Consider the following 18,437-nt stretch of genomic DNA (forward strand, 5'->3'; position numbering starts at 1 on the left):
AAAAATCATTTAGTCCTGGCTCCTTCCAACCGCCAGGACTAAAGGTCCCCCTTTAGTCCCGGCTGGTGGCAGGAGCCGGGACTAAAGGTGCTTTAGTCTCAGGCGGTGGATGGAGCCGGGACTAAAGGTCCCTCTCCTATATACTGTCGCCTCCCTTCTCTCTTTCTCCTCATCGATCGTCTTCATCTTCAGCGCGTCCCCAGAGCTCTGTCACCGCCGATTCGCCTCTCCGGCCACCCCCGACGCTGCCTTCCTCACCGGAGGGCACCCTGAGGCTCACCCACCTCGTCGGAGTAGCCCCGTCGCCGCGCCCCTCACCGAGGAGCCCCCGGCCGCCCCCGACGCCGCGCGCACGCCACGCCACCTGCCAATTTCGCCTTCCCGACCACCCCTGACGCCGCCTTCCTCACAGGAGGGCACCCCGATGCCCGCCCACCTCGTCGGAGTAGCCCCTGACGCCACGCCCCTCAAGGAGGAGCCCCTGGCTGCCCCCGACGCTACGCGCGCGCCACGCCGCCGCCAATTTCGCTTTCTCGGGCCACCCCGGCCCGACTGCCGCACCTTCTTCCTCACCGGAGGGCATCCCGACGCCCACCCACACCTCGCCGGAGTAGCCCCGACGACGCCACGCCTGGCCAGGAGCCCCCGTGCCTCGATCCAGCGCCGTTGTCCACCACCGCCCATCGCCAACACTCCATTAATTCTAAACCGCTGGTATATATATATTATATTTATGAATTATATTGACTGAAATGTGTATTAATGTATATATGTATGAAATTATATATGTATGAAATGTGTATATATATATCAATTAATGTATATATGTATGAAATTATGTATGTATGAAATGTGTATATATATATCAATTAATGTATATATGTATGAAATTAATGTGTGTGTATATATATATCAATTAATGTATACATGTATAATTTTTCCTTAGGAAAAAAAATCAATTGTGTTATATTCTGATACCACGTGGAAAGCTGCTAAAGCAGGGAAAACTGTTGCACAACTCGGAGAACAAGAATTGCAATCAGTCCCTCCTCTAGTTATTGCTAATGAATATGATTCAAACATAGATATGCTGGATATGATGGAAATATCCTGCTGATAAAGAAGTGGATATGGCGGAACTTGCTAACTTTTATGCTATGAGAGGTATCGACCTTGGCGATTTCCTCTTCGAAAGTGCGCCGATAGCTGATGAATGGCAGAAATATGAGCATGGTAGGAGTCTATGGAATCCTAAGACCATCAATGAACTGGGTACACAATTGTTCAAGCTAAACACCTTGTACCTCGACGCGTGTCACCGGAAAGAGTTCTATATTTCTATCAGAATCAAAGACGACCATTGGTTCCATGACGATGACGTTATGTACATTGAGTTTGCTGAATTACACCAACTAGTCCACCGGAACTCTCTCGACAAGACTCTCATCAGCTGCTATTGTCTGTAAGTGATTCTTTCTACTAATTAATAATAAGTCGCTACGTATGTATATGTCTGTGTTTATTATCCTCACTCTATATATGATGCAGGTTTGAGATGGGAGAGTGCAAAAAGAGAAGGTGTACTGATATTGGTTTCATTGATCCACATATCGTATTCAAAAACCCTAAACCCCAACCAACATGGAAAGCAGAAACGAAGGCCAATATCAAGATGTTCTTAGAGAAGCAATATGACAAGAAATGTATACTCTTCCCCTACAACTTCAGGTAAGTGTTCATAATGTCGACGATCGTGTATCCATATATATATGTCCACTGTGCATGTTAGCTAATTAATGAGTGCTAATGGACATGACAGTGAACACTAGATATTGATGAAACTCGATCTGGAGAAAGGTCTTCTAGGCATCTGGGACTCGATGAGAAAAGAGCAAAAAGAGTTCCAAGAGATGATAGATATTATTCAGAGATAATTGCAGTCTCACTAGCAAAACTATTCCAGTCTCTCTGCATGTAAATTAATGGTCCAAATATTTTTTATGTTATTTGGTAGTTGTTGGGAAAAGGTCTGTCAGGAACACCATATGAAACGCAAAGTGCCACTGAAAGTAGTGCTATACAAAGTAAGTACTATATACCTATCTTAGTTCAATTTCCCTATTCTCGGATGATGACGAATCTTTTTCTCGTAAAGTGGGTTCTGCTGCAGCCCCAGGGGACCAATCTCTGTGGATACTATTTTTACGAGTTCATGAGAGTGTGCTCAAAAAGAACTAGTCTAGAGCAAAAAAGGGTAAGTGTACACACACACACACACACACACACACACACACATATATATATATATATATATATATATATATATATATATATATATATATATATATATATATATATATTCTTCATACATATATTTATATATATATATATATTCGTGATAGATACAATTTATTTATCATTATTCTTGATACATATATATATATACTAATATACTTTTTCTTTATCTCATATCTCAAATTGAAGACGTTAGTTAAAGGAAAAAACCCTGGACACACACCATCTCAAAAGCAATCCAAGAGACAATAGGTGGATTTCTGAATGATCAGTTCTTAACTCCCGGCGGCGAGTTTTACTATGACCCAAATATGTGATGATGAAAGCCAAATTTCATATTGATCCCAAAAACATGTGATGATGAAATGTACAATTAATGCAAACTTTACATGTGACGATGAAATATAATATTATGTTTTAGTTTACTTTTACTTGTGTTGCTTGTGTGCATTGATCGAGCGAAAACTTTACAGTACGCGCGCGTATACGTATATTACTTTGCAGCGAATAATGCGTATTTGAAAACCAAATTAAAACAAAAAAGAATCATCAATTGAAATAAGCAGGAAAAGAAAAAAAAAGGACCCTTTAGTCCCGGTTGATAATACCAACCGGGGATAAAGGGCCAGCTCAGGCGCTGGCGTGGCTACCTTTTTAGTCCCGATTGGTATCACCAACCGGGACTAAATGTCCACTTCTATTCCCGGCTACTAACCCTTTATTCCCTGAACTCTTATTCCCGGCTGCGTAACCGGGAATAAAGGAGGCTGGCAGCCGAGAATAGAAGCCCTTTTTTACTAGTGGAGGTGACCAATAGGAGTCGTGCATCAATCAAATCCAAAACGAAATCAGTTAGGACTCCTCAGGCATTGAAGTTGCCTCTATACAAAAGCATACGCTTCTTGTGTTACCGGTTGCCGCTACTACAGCAAGGCATAGCAAGGTGCGATAAGATTGGCTTTGGGTTTGCTCGCTGCCGGAGGTATGCTGTATGCATATCAGGAAAGTCCGTTTCGTATTGGCACAGCCGGTGGTATGTTGTACGCGCAGGAGTAGTTTAATTCCACCGCTCCTTTGTGCATATGGTGTATCATTTTTTTTTATACTGAACATGTTTGTTATGCATCATCTGGATAGGCATAGTATTTAGATCCAGAATTAAGATACATGGCACACAAAAAGGTGAATAACCGCTGGGTACGTTTTTTTTTAACACACAGATACATATGTTTGCTCCACTAATGTCATGGCCTGGTTGTTGGAGCCCGTTCGCATCGTGGCACGCATACAAGTGTGTGCCTTGCCTTCTACATTTTTAAACTCAAAATAGGTACATACAAATAGTGATCTTTTCAAATTAAGTCAATCTCCTGTTAATTTTCCACACATGATTAATATTTTATTGCACTAGCATTTATTGCCTTGGAATTTATTGATATAGCTCATTTTTATTGGCACCGGGTGCAACAAGTTATGTATCTCGTTGCAACGCACGGATATGATTGCTAGTTAAAAAAAAGTCTCGGATGTACATACACTACCTGCCGCATTGAATCATGATGCGGATGCATACCAACGTAGGCAACAGTGTAACACATGGAATATCATTGGAATGCATGGTCGCTTAGATTTGGTGCATAACTGCGATCGATCGGTGCAATCTTTCTCCTCTCTCGCCGGCCGGCCGGTATGAGCCGTCGGTGTCGCCGTCGACGCGCAGCCTAAATCCTACAGGAAGCTAGTTCTTGCCTCCAAACTGCGTAGGTTTGATCGGAATTCGTCTCGTCTAGTGAGTCGCCTCCTAGTCGCTCAACCGCTCGTATATAAAGAATTTTTTATTTTTTAGTCTTTTTTTTAAGTTTTTTTACAAATATGTCCTGGAAGTATGCTTTTAAAATCTGGACCCTTAACTCGACGTCATCGTTGGTGGCGCCGAGGTTACACATCTCGGCGCCAGAGGATTTGGCGCCTAGGTCAGGACCACGCTTGTGGCGTGGATGCTGACATGGCAGCCAGTTCGACGCCGTAGATCTTGGCGCCAAGCTTGACGCCGTAGATCTTGGCGCCGAGCTTGGAGCCAAAGATCCTGGCGTCGAGCCGGCCTTACAGGTGGGTCGTTTCCTTTCCCTCTTCCTTCTTTCCTTTTTCCTCTCTTCCTTTCTCTCCTACTCTCTCTCTCTCTCTCGCCCGACACCTCCCGCCGCTGGCGCCGCTCGTCCTCGCCGCCCCACGCCCCGACCACCATCGCCGCTCCCGACCGGCCGACCGGTTCTCCGCCTCGCCCCGCACAGGCCGGCGCGGCCGCGCCCCTGCTCCCCCATCCCTAGGCGCCGCATGCCGGCCGGCTGCCCCGGCTGCCTCGCCCTGCCCACCTCGCCGCGGCCGCTGCGCCCCGCCTCGTCCGCCGTCCCCGCCGTGGCCGCACGTTGCTGCACGTTGCTCGATGAGCGAAGTGAGCGATTCGATCGCCTACGCCCCGCAGAGTACCCCAAGGACCACCGGTCCGACTCTTCCCGGTCGTGCTCCGACGCCAGCCACGGCAGGGTGGCGCGCAGCCGCAGCTGCGGTGGGAGTGGAAGTGACAGCGGCATCGAGCCGGCGCCGGTGGCAACTTCGAGTTCTGCAAGGAGGAGAGGGAGGCCGTGCCCGCTACGACGGTGGCGGTGTTGGTAGTGGAACTGATGCGACAACCATAGCTTCGTTGAGATATGGTGACATGAATTTGCTACCAGAAAACTCCATAGCAACTTCCAGTTGTTTGGCTGAATCAGGAACCTTCAATTCTCTTGACAATGTTTGTGGTGTAAACCCATCACAAGGTGGAATGTTACCTTTTTTCGCCGAGCGTTGGTTTCAGCTCTCGGCAAATTATTTGTCGAGTGCCCGATAGAAAAACACTCGGCAAAGAGACGTTTGCCGACACTGTAGATGACGTGTGCTGTTTGCCGATTGTTACACTCGGCAAAGCCTTTGCCGAGTGTTTTATAGGCTTTGCTGAGTGTCTGTGGCACACGGCAAAGCCAGTTTCCGGTAGTGAACCTTCGTGAAGGTATGTGTTCCTACTTGTGCTTTATATTTCTTCAAAGCCATCAAAGGGCATGTGAAGTTGCCAAGTTAGTAACTGCAAGAGCACTTTGTTTTGTGGAGGTAAAAAGGTCCATTTTGGTGTGTTGTCGGGTTGATGGTTCACAAAGCAGTCAATTAAATCTTCAAGTTCTACGCTTGTCGAGCGATCTTCAAGTTCTTCAAGTTCGTAGCTGCATCACATCCTTTTGACGCCTTCTGTTCCCTTTTTGTTCCACCACTAGGTTTACAAATCAGGGTCCCTCCGGAGATCGCTGGACATCACCAGATTCAGCAGCTACTACGAGTTACGTAGCGAGCTCGAGCGGTTATTTGGTCTTGAAGACCAACTGGAGGACCCTGTAAGATCAGGCTGGCAGCTTGTATTCGTCGACCGGGAAAATGATATTCTTCTCGTCGGCGACGACCCGTGGCAGTACGTGCATGCAGAACTATCTTCCTTTTGCGTATACATATTTATCTGGTCGATCTGAATTTTCACTCAGCGTGATCATCGTTGGTCCCCATGTTTTTTCTAGGGAGTTTGTGAATAGCGTATGGTGCATAAAGATCCTCTCTCCACAAGATGTGCAGCAGATGGTCCGCGGCGGAGGCGACCTTCTGTCTACATCTGGAGCGAGGATGCTGCAGAGCAGTGTCTGCGATGACTATTCTGCAGTCCACGACATGCAGAACCTCACCAGCAGCATTGCACCTGTGGGCTGTGGTGCCTCTCGACTACTGAGACTGATATGAAGACCGCGGAATCTGAAGTTCTGAACCAAAACCAGCAATTCAGCACCGGAGGATTGCCATCTACAAGTCGTTTCAGTTTCTATGATCTTCTCTCAAGTCCTGTTGGTCAGAAATAACCTAGTCGTTAATATAGCTAGATGATCCATTGTATCATTATGGTAATGGACATGTTGTACGATAGCTACTGTAGCTATGTGATAGCCATAGCCTAAGCTCTAAATGGCAGGCAAGAATTGCTCTATGAAAGTATGAATGCAGGCACTCACTGTAGAGGTGACCTAGCCCTGTAGTTCTCTCTATTATCTTCGCATATCTAAAACAGATGGTTCCATGTGGCGCCTAAACTATTGAAACCTGTCACTGCTGCCTATGTTAATTTTTTTCAACTCAATTTGCGGTTGTTTGATCTTGCTGCATGCCATACAAGTCAAATTTTTTGTCCTGTTTGTAATTCAGTAGTCTGTACCCTGTAGGCTTTGACCTGTTAATCCGCGAGTTTCATGTCTACCAAACCATGATTTCTATGGAATCAGGGTATAGCATAGAAGAGGAACCCTTTTTAGGGGTTCCTAAGCTCCCTCTTAGCCCCATGTGCCATTAAGAATGCTGGAATCATCTAAACACTTGAAGGGTCAATCTCTGAAATTTCTAGTAATCAGAGTAATTTATTAGATGGTTTTACTATGGCTTGGATTAAAAAAAATAGTAACATGTGTTTGTAAATAGTGAGATTGCTCCAGAATTGATAGTGGCTTCTCCTGGTTCTACTAGAAATGTACACCAGTTAAAAACAGAACTTTACACATCTGCAGCATTTGGCTACAGCCCAGATTGCTTGCTAGAACTCAGTTTGAGTTCAGAATTGACAGTGTCTCCTCCTGGTTCTAGAAATGTACACCAGAACTTTTACACATCCGCATTTGGGTACATCCCAATTCTGTCGATGAGAGCATTCCCTATTTCCCTATTTGGGTGACAATCTAGTTCGCAGATTGTACGGACAGGGCAAGCACCACATTTCTCAGTGGCCCGACGTGAATGCGCTCACGCTGCATTTTTTTTTCTGGAATAAGCAAAAGTTTTACGTATCATTGTATTAAGATCGAGAAGAGTGCGTGTTACAACGACGCGCCACTGCAATGGCGCACTGGGGATGGTGAAAGGATTTAATCACTGCCCTGCGCTCACGCTGCAGTCAGTCAAAGAGCTAGGCTGAAGCTGAAAAACTCCGGAGCTGATCGCAGGAACCAGGTCAAAGCATGCATGGAAGTAGGGAGAGTAGACATGCTTGCATGCAACCGGTCAAAGCCACAAGAATTCAGCTAGGAAGCATTGCCAGCTGATTTTTCAAATTGTTTGTTTAGATGTATGATTCTGCATTTTCTACCATCAATGGGCCCTGGAATCACTAATATTTACATAGGCAAGCAGTGGAGAATGGAGCCTGCTCCAACAGACTACCGGCTGTCCTGATCCTTGGCAACAACACTTGTTCCATTTAGTTTCTGAACATGTAGGGCGGTTTAAAGAGTAGATTATCTGAACATCAGCTGGCTGCAGGCCAAACTAGACAACCAGCTCAGGATTACACAAAGGCAGACGGCATCCAAACCACAGCGACGAGCAGCTAGCAGTGTCCTGGGACTGGGATAAACATGAACCAAGGATGAATTTTCATGTACTTACAAATTAAGCCCATGCCATTGCCCTGATATACTGCCATCAGCTATGGAATTGGAAAAGAGAATCAGAGATGAATGTCAGCTCTTGTTCCAGAGCGTGGTAGCTACACTAGAGGAACCAGGCGCAGCACCGCCGGAGCCGGCATGCCTCACGGCCGGTCTCCACCTGCCGCGCCAGCCAGGACGCCTGCCGGCTCCGGCGCGCCTCCACCCTCGCCTGCTTCCCCTCCACCTTGTGGCTCAGTGCCGACAGCCTCCTGGCCAGGTCCTGCTTCGCCCGGGCTTTCATCTGCTCTGCCTGTGCCTGAACCATTCAGTCCAATATACTCATCAGAGTGAGAATTGCTGAATAGGAGTACTCCATCCATGAATTCAAACCAATGCAGCTAACAGAGAATGTTGTTCAGAGATTGATTGAAAGAAGGAAACTCGAAAAAGTTCAGAAATAGAAAAATTGAATGAATGGAACTGACCTTGGCCTGCCTCAGCTTGGCTTCGAATTTGGATTTCTTTAAGCTTTCCCACTCCTGTATCTTCACCTCCTTCCTCTGGTAACTGATCATACACATGATAAGGAATTAGAAGTCACTCAATTAGTATATGATCAATTCCTGGAGATTTCTTTACCAAGTTAGCATCAGCAACAGAGATTCAAAGCGTTTTCAATGAAAATTCTTGTCAAGGGGAATTTTATTTTTTGAAAAAAAAAATTTGCTGACCGTGACGCGAGTTTACACTTTTTGGACTCATCCCACGCCGTGGCGCGAGCTTCGAACGCCTTCCTCTTGATCTCCTCGTCCATGTCACCGGCGCCCTTCTCCGGGGACGCGGCGGCGAGGAGGCTCTCCTCCTTGCTGGCCCACGACGCGATGTTCATCTTGCCGAGCTGCAGACCGAGCGCGGCGATCTCGCGCCGCGTCATGAGCCGGAGCTCCCGTTCCGACGCGGAGGCCGACGACGACGCCGACGCGCAGCCGCCGCCGCCCCTGCGGCTGGACGGCACCAAGCAGAGCGGTCTGAGCGACGGCGTGACGGCGCCGGCAGGGGTGCCGCTGCGCGACTGCTCCTGGCTCGCGATCGGCGTCATCTCCGTCCCGACGTCCCGCATCGACACCGACACGGACACACGACGACGGTGACGAGGACTTGGACGACAGCTCGGTCAGCGCCCTCACGGCCGCGCCGCAGGCCCTGGACACCGTCGCGGACTCCGGCGCGACGCGACCGCCGGGGCATGGCGGCGGGCTTCTTGGAGAAGATGGGGTTGGAGTGCACGACGTGGCTCCCCACGATCCACTACTCCGCGTCGTTCCACTTGGATGGCACCTGCTGCCGGAAGAACGGCGCGGACACAGCCACCGTCGTAGCCGGCACGGCCGCCCTCTCCTCCTTGCAGAACTCGAAGTTGCCGCCGGCGCCGGCTCCGTTCTCGATGCCGCTATCGCTGTCACTCCCACCGCAGCTGCGGCTGCGCGCCGCCCTGCCGTGGCTGGCGTCGGACTGCGACCGGGAAGAGTCAGACCGGTGGTCCTTGGGGTGTAAGATCCATAGAAACGATCTACAGTAAAACTGAGGGACTTCTAGGTAACCAGTTAATGTAGATAAGCCCTAGTACATCTAGACTGAGAGGTGGAGATGGAGAGATAAAGAGAGAGGTGTTGGTATTGAACCTGAGCCCTCGGAGAGAGTCGCGGATGAACAGGAGCCGGCCATCTCAGGTTCGGTGATAAAGGTCTGCGCACGGCCAGCGATGGGTAGAGTAGAGGTGGCACAGACGTCGATGCAGTACAGACAGATGGCGTGGCAGTGATGACGGCGAAGTCAGTGGAGCTTTCCGTCGCTGGCTGCGCGCCCTCTCAGATCGGTCTAGGGTTTGTCGGTGGGGTTTGCGGCTCACGGTGAACCTCGTACCTCGAGTCGCCGGCCTCCACCACTTTATATAGCGCAGTGCGATGGGGGCCCACCAACCATGTAGGGTTGGGCGCCCCCAATCAGAACGCGTGACCAAGGCCCAATAGGCCGTTAGGCTTATTGGCTGGGAGATCAATCTAACATTCTCCCCCTTGATCTCACACTATTACTTTTATCTTTAAACTTTAAACTTCAATCCTTTTATCCTTACTCATTTCTTCACAGATGATGCATAGAGTATGTTTCATCGTCACGGTCAATCGCCGATAGATTTAACAGCTACAATACACGTCTCTGATCTAAAATAGTTACTTTAACTTTTGGGCCCTTTATAGTCCAGGAATCATAGGCTTTCCCTTAAACCCATGTCGGCTACATGTTCTCTGAACACGTTGGGTGGTAAGTCTTTTGTAAGCGGATCCGCGAGCAACTTTTCGATACTTATATGCTCAAGACTTATCATTTGATCCTGGACTTTATCCTTCACAACATAATACTTTATGTCAATGTGTTTGGCAGCACCACTTGACCTATTGTTGTGAGTATACTGTACTGCTGGATTATTATCGCAGTATAACTTCAGTGGTCTATTGATGTCGTCAACCACCTTCAAACCGGGTATGAACTTCTTTAGCTAGTTCACCTGCCCCGTTGCCTCATAACACGCTACAAACTCGGCATACATTGTGGACGATGTAGTGACGGTTTGTTTTGAGCTTTTTCATAAAATAGCTCCCCCTGCGAGAGTGAACACATATCCAGACGTGGATTTTTTATTATCTCCCGTATAATCAGAATCTGAATATCCAACTATATGGAGTGAATCAGATCTTCTATACGTCATCATGAGGCCTTTCGTTCCTTACAAATAACGCAAGACTTTCTTTACCAATTTCCAGTGTTCTATTCTAGGATTGCTCTGGAATCTGCCAAGTAACCCGGTAACAAATGCCAAGTCAGGGCGCGTACACACTTGAGCATATTGCAAGCTTACGACAGTTGAAGCATATGGAACCACTTTCATTTGATCGATCTCATATTGGTTCCTGGGGCATTGAAAATCCCCATATCTGTCGCCCTTGACTATAGAAGCAGGTGAGGGACTACATTTATGCATACTGAATTTCTTTAAGACTTTTTCTATGTATGTCTTTTGTGACAGTCCTAATACCCCTTTACTTCTATCTTGATGAATCTCGATACCTGGAACGAACGAAGCTTCACCAAGATCTTTCATATTAAATTTTGAGGACAAAAACTTCTTTGTCTCCAGTAGTAGACTGACATCACTACTAGCAAGTAAGATATCATCCACATACAGGACAAGAAAGATATACTTCCCATTCTTAAACTTTGTGTAGACACAATTATTCTCAACATTATCTTTAAACCCAAAATTCTTTATTGTCTGATCAAACTTCAAGTACCACTATTTTGAAGCTTGTTTTAATCCATAAATAGATTTCTTTAGGCGGCATTCTAAACGTTCTTTTCCTTCCATGACAAAACCTTTCGGTTGTGCCATGTAAACATTTTCTTCTAAGTCTCCGTTGAGAAATGTCGTCTTTACATCCATCTGATGTAATTCTAAATCATAATGTGCTACTAATGTCATTATGATTCTGAAGAAATCCTTACATGAGGCTGGAGAAAAAGTCTCATTGTAATCAATCCCTTCTCTTTATGTAAAGCCTTTTGCCACAAGTCAGGCTTTATATCTCTCTATATTCCCTTGAGAGTCAAGTTTTATTTTGTAGACCCATTTACAGCCTACTATTTTGGCTCCTTTAGGAATTATCTCCAAATCCCAAACTTTATTTGTATTCATTGATCTCATTTCATCTTCTATGGCCTCAAGCCACTTTGATGAATGATCACTTTTCATGGCTTCTTCAAATGAGGTGGGATCATCCTCCATTTAAAATTCTTCAGTGTTGTACACTTCATAATCAGCAGGAATAGCTGATTTTCTAACTCTTTGAGACCTTCTAGGGGCCTCCTCATTTGGCACATTTTCTGTTTGAGGCTATTGTTGCTCACCCTCATGTGTGGCAATAGTTTCTATAGGATCCTGAGGAATAAGTTCCTCATCATCATTCATTGTTGCCACAGGCGGGATAACAACAGGTGCTGGCACCACAGTGTCTTATACTGTCGGTGCAGCAACAACAGATAGTGAGAAAAATGACTCATGAATTATCGGAGTGGGTGCATACACCCGCTTCTCTTCAAGGTCAATTTCTCGAGCTACCATGCTCCCCCTAATCATTTCATCCTCTAGGAAGATAGCGTGTCTCGTTTCCACAAACTTTGTATGTCTGTTAGGACAGTAGAAATGAAAACCTTTTAACTTTTCTGGGTAGCCAATGAAATGGCAACTTACTGTTTTGGGATTTAGCTTCCCAATATTTGGGTTAAAAACTTTAGCCTCAGCAGGGCTCCCCCACACACGCAAGTGGTTAAGTAAGGGTACTCTTCCTGTCCACAACTCATACGGTGTTTTGGGCACCGACTTACTTGGTACTCTATTGAGAATATAAATGGCGGTTTTTAACGCCTCCATCCACAGACTCATCGGTAAAGTGGAGTAACTTATCATACTACGCACCATATCCATCAGGGTACGGTTACGCCTTTCAGCTACTCCATTCTGCTGAGGTTCGCCCGGTGTTGAATACTGGGCGACTATACCATTCTCCTGTAAGAACCTTGTAAAAGGTCTAGAAACTTGTCCATATAGGGTATGCCGACCGTAGTACTCCCCCCACGGTCAGACCTGACTATCTTAATCTTTAAATCATGCTGATTTTTAACTTCTGCTTTAAATATTTTGAATTTATCCAACGCTTCTGTTCTTTCTTTAATTGGATAAATGTAGCCATAACAGGAGTAATCATCTGTGAATGTTATGAATGAATCAAAACCATCCACACTCTTTACAGGAAAAGGACCATAGATATCTGTGTGAATAATCTGTAGAATTCCTGCGCTTCGTTTGACATCTTTCTTAATTTTCTTTATATACTTTCCTTTTATGCAATCTCTACATTGTTCTAAATCTGAGAGCTCTAATGGAGGAAGAATATCATTCTTAACTAGTCTTTCTATTCTCCCCCTCGAAATATGGCCTAAACGACAGTGCCATAATTTCAACAACGCATCGTGAGCTCTCTTTCGTTTTCTGTTTGCATTATTTGATGAGGATACATTCTCATTCACATCACATACGGAATTCACATTTTCACGAAGTGATAACAAATAAAGCCCGTCTTGTCGGAAGGCAAGACCAATACATCTATTATTAAACAATATCTGACATTTGCCATTTCCAAAATGGCAATCATAACCATCATGATCCAACTTTGATACACTAATCAAGTTTCTTTGCAAAGAAGGTGCATAAAGAACATCTCTAAGAAAAAGTATGAAGCCATCAGCAAGCTCTAGCGGAAGATCGCCAACGGCCTCAACATCTGCTTGTACTCTATTTACGACTTTAATGAAACTTTCGCTTCTTTGCAAAGTTCTCATCGAACGGAATCCCTGTAATGAATTAGCAACATGAATAGTTGCACCTAAATCAATCCACCAAGTAGATTTTGAAAACTTTACATACAAGGATTCATTTACAAACGTAATAATGTTCTCACCTTTATTTTTCATAATCATTTTTAGAAAATCAGGACAATTCTTCTTATAATGTCCCGTCTTCTTACAGTAGAGACACTAGTCTTTATCCACTTGGAATTGTTTGCTCTGAGACTGTTGCATGGGACCCTTTCCAGATGACTTGGAGGAAGAGCTGTTATTATAGTTCTTTTTCTTATCTTTTAGGTAGTTGACAGTACCACCCTGTGAAACTTTTATTCTTTCCTCCTTCTGCACACACATGGCTATGAGCTTTTCTAAATCCCATTTTTCAGGCTGTATGTTGTAATTAACAACAAAGGTGTCAAATTCTTTGGGCAAAGAAGCAAAAATCAAATGAATAAGAAACTCATCCTTGAGTGCCAAATCCATTGGTTTGAGCTTAGATGCCAGATTGCTCATTCTCAGTATGTGCTCTCTAATGCCACTGCCGCCACTAGAGTACCTTTCTGTGACCAGCTGCTTGATCAGCTAGGTTGCATATGTCTTTGAAGAGCCAGTGAACTGACTCTTTATTCTTTCTAGGTACTCTATGACCGTGTCACAGTCTGGAATTGAGCCCACTATTGCAGGCTTAATTGTATTCTTTATCACAGCCAAACATTTCTTATTGGCTGTGACCCACTTTCTATTTTCAAGGTCAAAAGACATCTTTACGGGAGCAAAGTCCCGCTCTCTGTTCTGTCATGCAGCATCAGTCTCATCTGTCTCCCTCACCGGTGCCACAGGTTCTTTGGGACATGGTGTGGTGACAACCCAGTCCACCTCAGCGAGGATGAAAGCCAGGTCTATCTTTTTCTTCCACTCAATATAGTTATCACCTTTTAGAGTAGGGATCTCTTTGATACAACTCATCAAGTTGTATCTTCCTGAAAACATAATTCAAATAGTGTGAGAACACAAATAATAACAACAACAATTGCATGCCTTAGTTTAACGTTGGTCAAAATTAAAACATACAATTGTTTTATACATTAAATCTACATCACCGTTGGACAGAAATAGATATAATGCATAACAAAAAAACTATAATAACATCAATATTATAATATTGCTATTAATCAACGTTGGTCAGAATAATAACAACATTATAATAACTGTAAAAAATTTCTATGTTTTAAAATTAAATTCTCCCGTTGATTCAAATTTAATAATGAAAACAACAATTTTTAAGTACGCAGCGGAAACTTTAATAAATCTTTTAATTTTATTTTCCAGAAGTAACTTTACTATTTACTGAACAAAAAAATATCGTTTGATAAATTTTGTACAGAAATTTGCATAAAAAATGCAATACATATTCATCTAATATGCATCAAAAGTTTTTGGAAAAATCTTTTAATTCTATTTCACTGTGTTCGGCCATTTTGGCCCATAGCAGCGCAAAACGGCCCACGGCTGCAGGCGGCTTCCAGCGCGCTCCCCCGCGCCCAGGCCGTAACCTGGGCCTAGGCCGGGAATTCAGCCTCGCGCCCTATCCCGCCTGGGCTGCGGCGCTGGCCCATTCAATCTTGGCCGTCCATTCAGCATCGGATGGCCGAGCGGGCGTTTCGCTCGGAATAAAACGACGCGGCGCACCTCCGAAGCCGAAAACCCTAATTCATTCTGCCTTCTCCACTCTCTGTCTTCGCCGCTCTCTTTCTCTCTCGCCTCACAGCTCTCCCTCAGTCAGTCACCGAGCGAGCGACCACGGCGAGAGCAAGCAGTGAGCCCCGGCGCCGTCACCGGCCCCCTCGCCGTCGTGCGCGCTCCCCAGCGGGTGAGCACACCGTCGTCGAGCGGCCTGGCCGCGGCGCCCCTGTGGTCGGATCCCGACGAGCTGTGCCCCCGGCCGGCCTTTCTTTTCCCCACGCGCCGGCGTGACTGCAGTGCCGCGCAACGGCGAGGTAGGCCACCCCCTTTCCTTTCTTCCCCTTTCTTTTGATTCATTTGTTCGGATTTCATCCGATTTTCCGATTAGGGTTTGGGTTAGGGTTTGGGATGGCCACTGTTTTTCTTTTTCCCCGATTTGATTTCTTCTCGGGTTTGAAGTTCGGTTTCCAGTTGAAACCTTGTTATCATCTCTGTCCCAAAACTCGATCTAGGGTTTGGATGTAACTTTTCTTTTCTTTTCCCGAACCCGTTCTAGAGTTAGGGTTAGATTTTCTTTGATCCGAACCTTCATCTAACCTCGATCCGAGGTTAGGGTTCAACCGAACACTTTGTCGGCCAAAGCCCCTTTCTACATTCTAGATCCACACTGGATTCCTATTTGTTAAGCCAGATCTATACCTAAACCTGTCTCTGATACCAATGTAAGATCCATAGAAACGATCTAGAGTAGAACCGAGGGACTTCTAGGTAACCAGTTAATCTAGATAAGCCCTAGTACATCTAGACCGAGAGGTGGAGACAGAGAGATAAAGAGAGAGGTGTTGGTGTTGAACCTGAGCCCTCGGAGGGAGTCACAGATGAACAGGAGCTGGCCATCTCAGGTTCGGTGATGAAGGTCTACGCACGGGCAGCGACAGGTGGAGTAGAGGTGGCACAGACGTCGATGCAGTGCAGACGGACGGCATGGCAGTGACGACGGCGAAGTCAGTGGAGCTTCCCGTCGCTGCCTGCGCGCCCTCTCAGATCTATCTAGGGTTTGTCGGTGGGGTTTGCGGCTCACGGTGAACCTCGTACCTCGAGCCGCCGGCCTCCACCACTTTATATAGCACAGTGCGACGGGGGCCCACCAACCATGTAGGGTTGGGCGCCCCCGATCAGGGCGCGTGACCAAGGCCCAATAGGCCGTTGGGCTTATTGGCTGGGAGATCAATCTAACATGGGGTACTCTGTAGGGCGCAGCCGATTGAATCGCTCACTTCACTCATCGAGCAACGTGCAGCAATGTGTGGCCGCGGCGGGGACGGCGGACAGGGCAGGGCGCAGCGGCCACGGCGAGGCGGGCGGGGCGAGGCAACCGGGGCGGCCGGTCGGCCGGCGCGCGGCGCCTGGGGATGGGGGAGCGGGCGCGGTCGCGTCGGTCTGCGCGGGATGAGGCGGCGAACCGGTCGGCGAGGCAGGGCGCACGACCGGTCGGGAGCAGCGACAGTGGTCGGGGCGTGGGACGACGAGGACGAGCGGGGCCGGCGGCGATAGGTGTCGGGCGAGAGAGAGTGGGAGAGAAAGGAAGAGAGGAAAAAGGAAAGAAGGAAGAGGGAAAGCAAACGGACCACCTATAAGGCCGGCTCTGCTCCAGGATCTTTGGCGTTAAACGCGGTGTCAAGATCTACGGCGTCAAATTTGACGTCAAGATTCACGGTGTCGAGCTGGCTGCCATGTCAGTGTCTACGTTGCCAACGTCGCCCCAACTTAGTGCCAAATTCTCTGACGCCGAGATGTGTAACATCGGCACCACCAACAATAGCACCGAGCTAAGGGTCTAGATTTTGAAAGCATACCTCCCGGAGCATATTTATGAAAAACTTTCAAAAAAACTAAAAAATAAAAAAATCGGTCGTATATACATCTAAACTGGAATCTAGCTAGGATGGGCCGTAGTGAAGCTGCATGTGTATGCACGCCATGGCCAGTGCCAGCTCTAGGGGTAGGGCACGAGGTGTGACGACCAAGGGTCCAAACGAAGGAGGGGCTCATGCCCAGGTATATAAACCCTCAGGTCCTATAGTCCATTAGGTATTAGCAAATTAATGAGAAGGGAGACATAGAACTGGTCAGGCGGTCCAAAAAAACAACATCAGCATTTCTTTCCTAGTTTTCTTTCCCCACGGCCCTCGGGTAGAGAGGAGGCGAGGAGTCATGCTGCACATATCACACTCTGATCGTGAATTCACGACGTGCACCTTACACACGCGGAGCTGTCGAGCCGCGCCGTCGCGAAGAGCTAGACTACTGGAGACACGGACACGACGCACGAGGACGGCAACCAGACAGGGCTCCACGACGACGACATCTTAATTCTTGGCTTCTTATGAATTACGATCACCGATCAGTTGTTTAGGCCCAAGGTATTTTTTATTTTTATTTTTAATCCAAATTAATTATTTGTATAGTATTTTAGACTTCTAATACTTTGTACTCATATAGTCATATTTTTCTTCTAATTTAGGTGTTAGAGTTTTAGAATGTTACCTGGGAAATATTTGTCATGGGTGAGAAAAGAAAAATGAATATATTTTTTTAATCTACATTATTCCTCGATAATTATCATACATCTACAAATATATTATTTAATCTACATTGTTCCTCGATAATTATCAGACATATTAAATTAAAAATATGTTATTGAATTTGCTTTCGTTTTGCAAGTAAAATTAGCGTTTATACTCCCTCTGTTCCTTAATATAAGCCATATAGATTTCTAAAGAAAATTTCAAAATATAGGTACGTATCAGCTCCCACGCCGATTAGTTTAAAAATCTTCCCACCATACATAGCACATGCCCCAACCAATCCCTTAGATTTAGAAAGCAATTTGATTGGGAGAGAGAAGATGGCCTGATTTTCCTTTTTTTTTTCTCGGTCTCACATCTTTTTCAAGCCGTGCGTTAATATTGTGCTAAAAACTATATGACTTATATTAAGAAACGAAGAGAGTATATTATAAAATTTTATACATGGTCAAGAGAGGTTATTATGATGAGATCACCAGAGGACCCTTATAAATCATAGGACCGGCACTGGCCATGGCAAAGAGATAGAAAAGCGCACCCGACTTGTCCTTTGCATGTCCATCATCCATGCAGGAAAACAGACAACACAAGGAGAAGAAGCACATGATGGGATCGGAACGGTCCTGTGGTTCCTTGTCGTCATCCTCCCAACTATAGCTTTGACAAACAATTCATCCCCAGAAACAATAAAGAATTATATTGTTTGAAGTAGTCATTTTTTGAAATTCAAATTTTTAATTATTCAAACAAAGCCATATGAAAAGATGACCAAAATAAAAGTTGTAGATTTCTAAAAGTTATAGGACTTTGTAGTTGACAACTTTTTCATTTGAAATAATTTTGTCAAGGAAAACTACGTTTGGATTTCTCAAAATTAAAATTTGAAATTTTCAAACTACCTCGGTTGGAGAAACACCCAAAA

The 18,437-nt window shown here is 45.8% G+C and overlaps 1 protein-coding gene and 1 long non-coding RNA gene across 2 annotated transcripts; one reads left to right on the plus strand and one right to left on the minus strand.

Annotated features, from left to right (window-relative positions):
* The first annotated feature begins 3,956 nt into the window (after positions 1-3,956).
* LOC136533123 (uncharacterized) lies at positions 3,957-6,726 on the plus strand. The gene is made up of 3 exons (XR_010778403.1): positions 3,957-4,084; positions 5,604-5,794; positions 5,898-6,726. It is a non-coding gene; the product is annotated as an uncharacterized lncRNA (long non-coding RNA).
* An 814-nt stretch (positions 6,727-7,540) lies between these two features.
* LOC136533121 (uncharacterized) lies at positions 7,541-9,509 on the minus strand. The gene is made up of 5 exons (XM_066525685.1): positions 9,467-9,509; positions 8,718-9,354; positions 8,516-8,683; positions 8,270-8,351; positions 7,541-8,100 (listed from the first exon to the last, which is right to left on the minus strand). The coding sequence occupies exons 1-5, from the start codon at positions 9,507-9,509 to the stop codon at positions 7,906-7,908; spliced, it is 1,125 nt and encodes a 374-aa protein (XP_066381782.1). The 3' UTR covers positions 7,541-7,905.
* Positions 9,510-18,437: the final 8,928 nt, after the last annotated feature.

This window comes from Miscanthus floridulus, unplaced genomic scaffold, assembly GCF_019320115.1.
Source record: "Miscanthus floridulus cultivar M001 unplaced genomic scaffold, ASM1932011v1 fs_787_1_2, whole genome shotgun sequence".
In the NCBI taxonomy this organism is placed as follows: Eukaryota; Viridiplantae; Streptophyta; class Magnoliopsida; order Poales; family Poaceae; genus Miscanthus; species Miscanthus floridulus.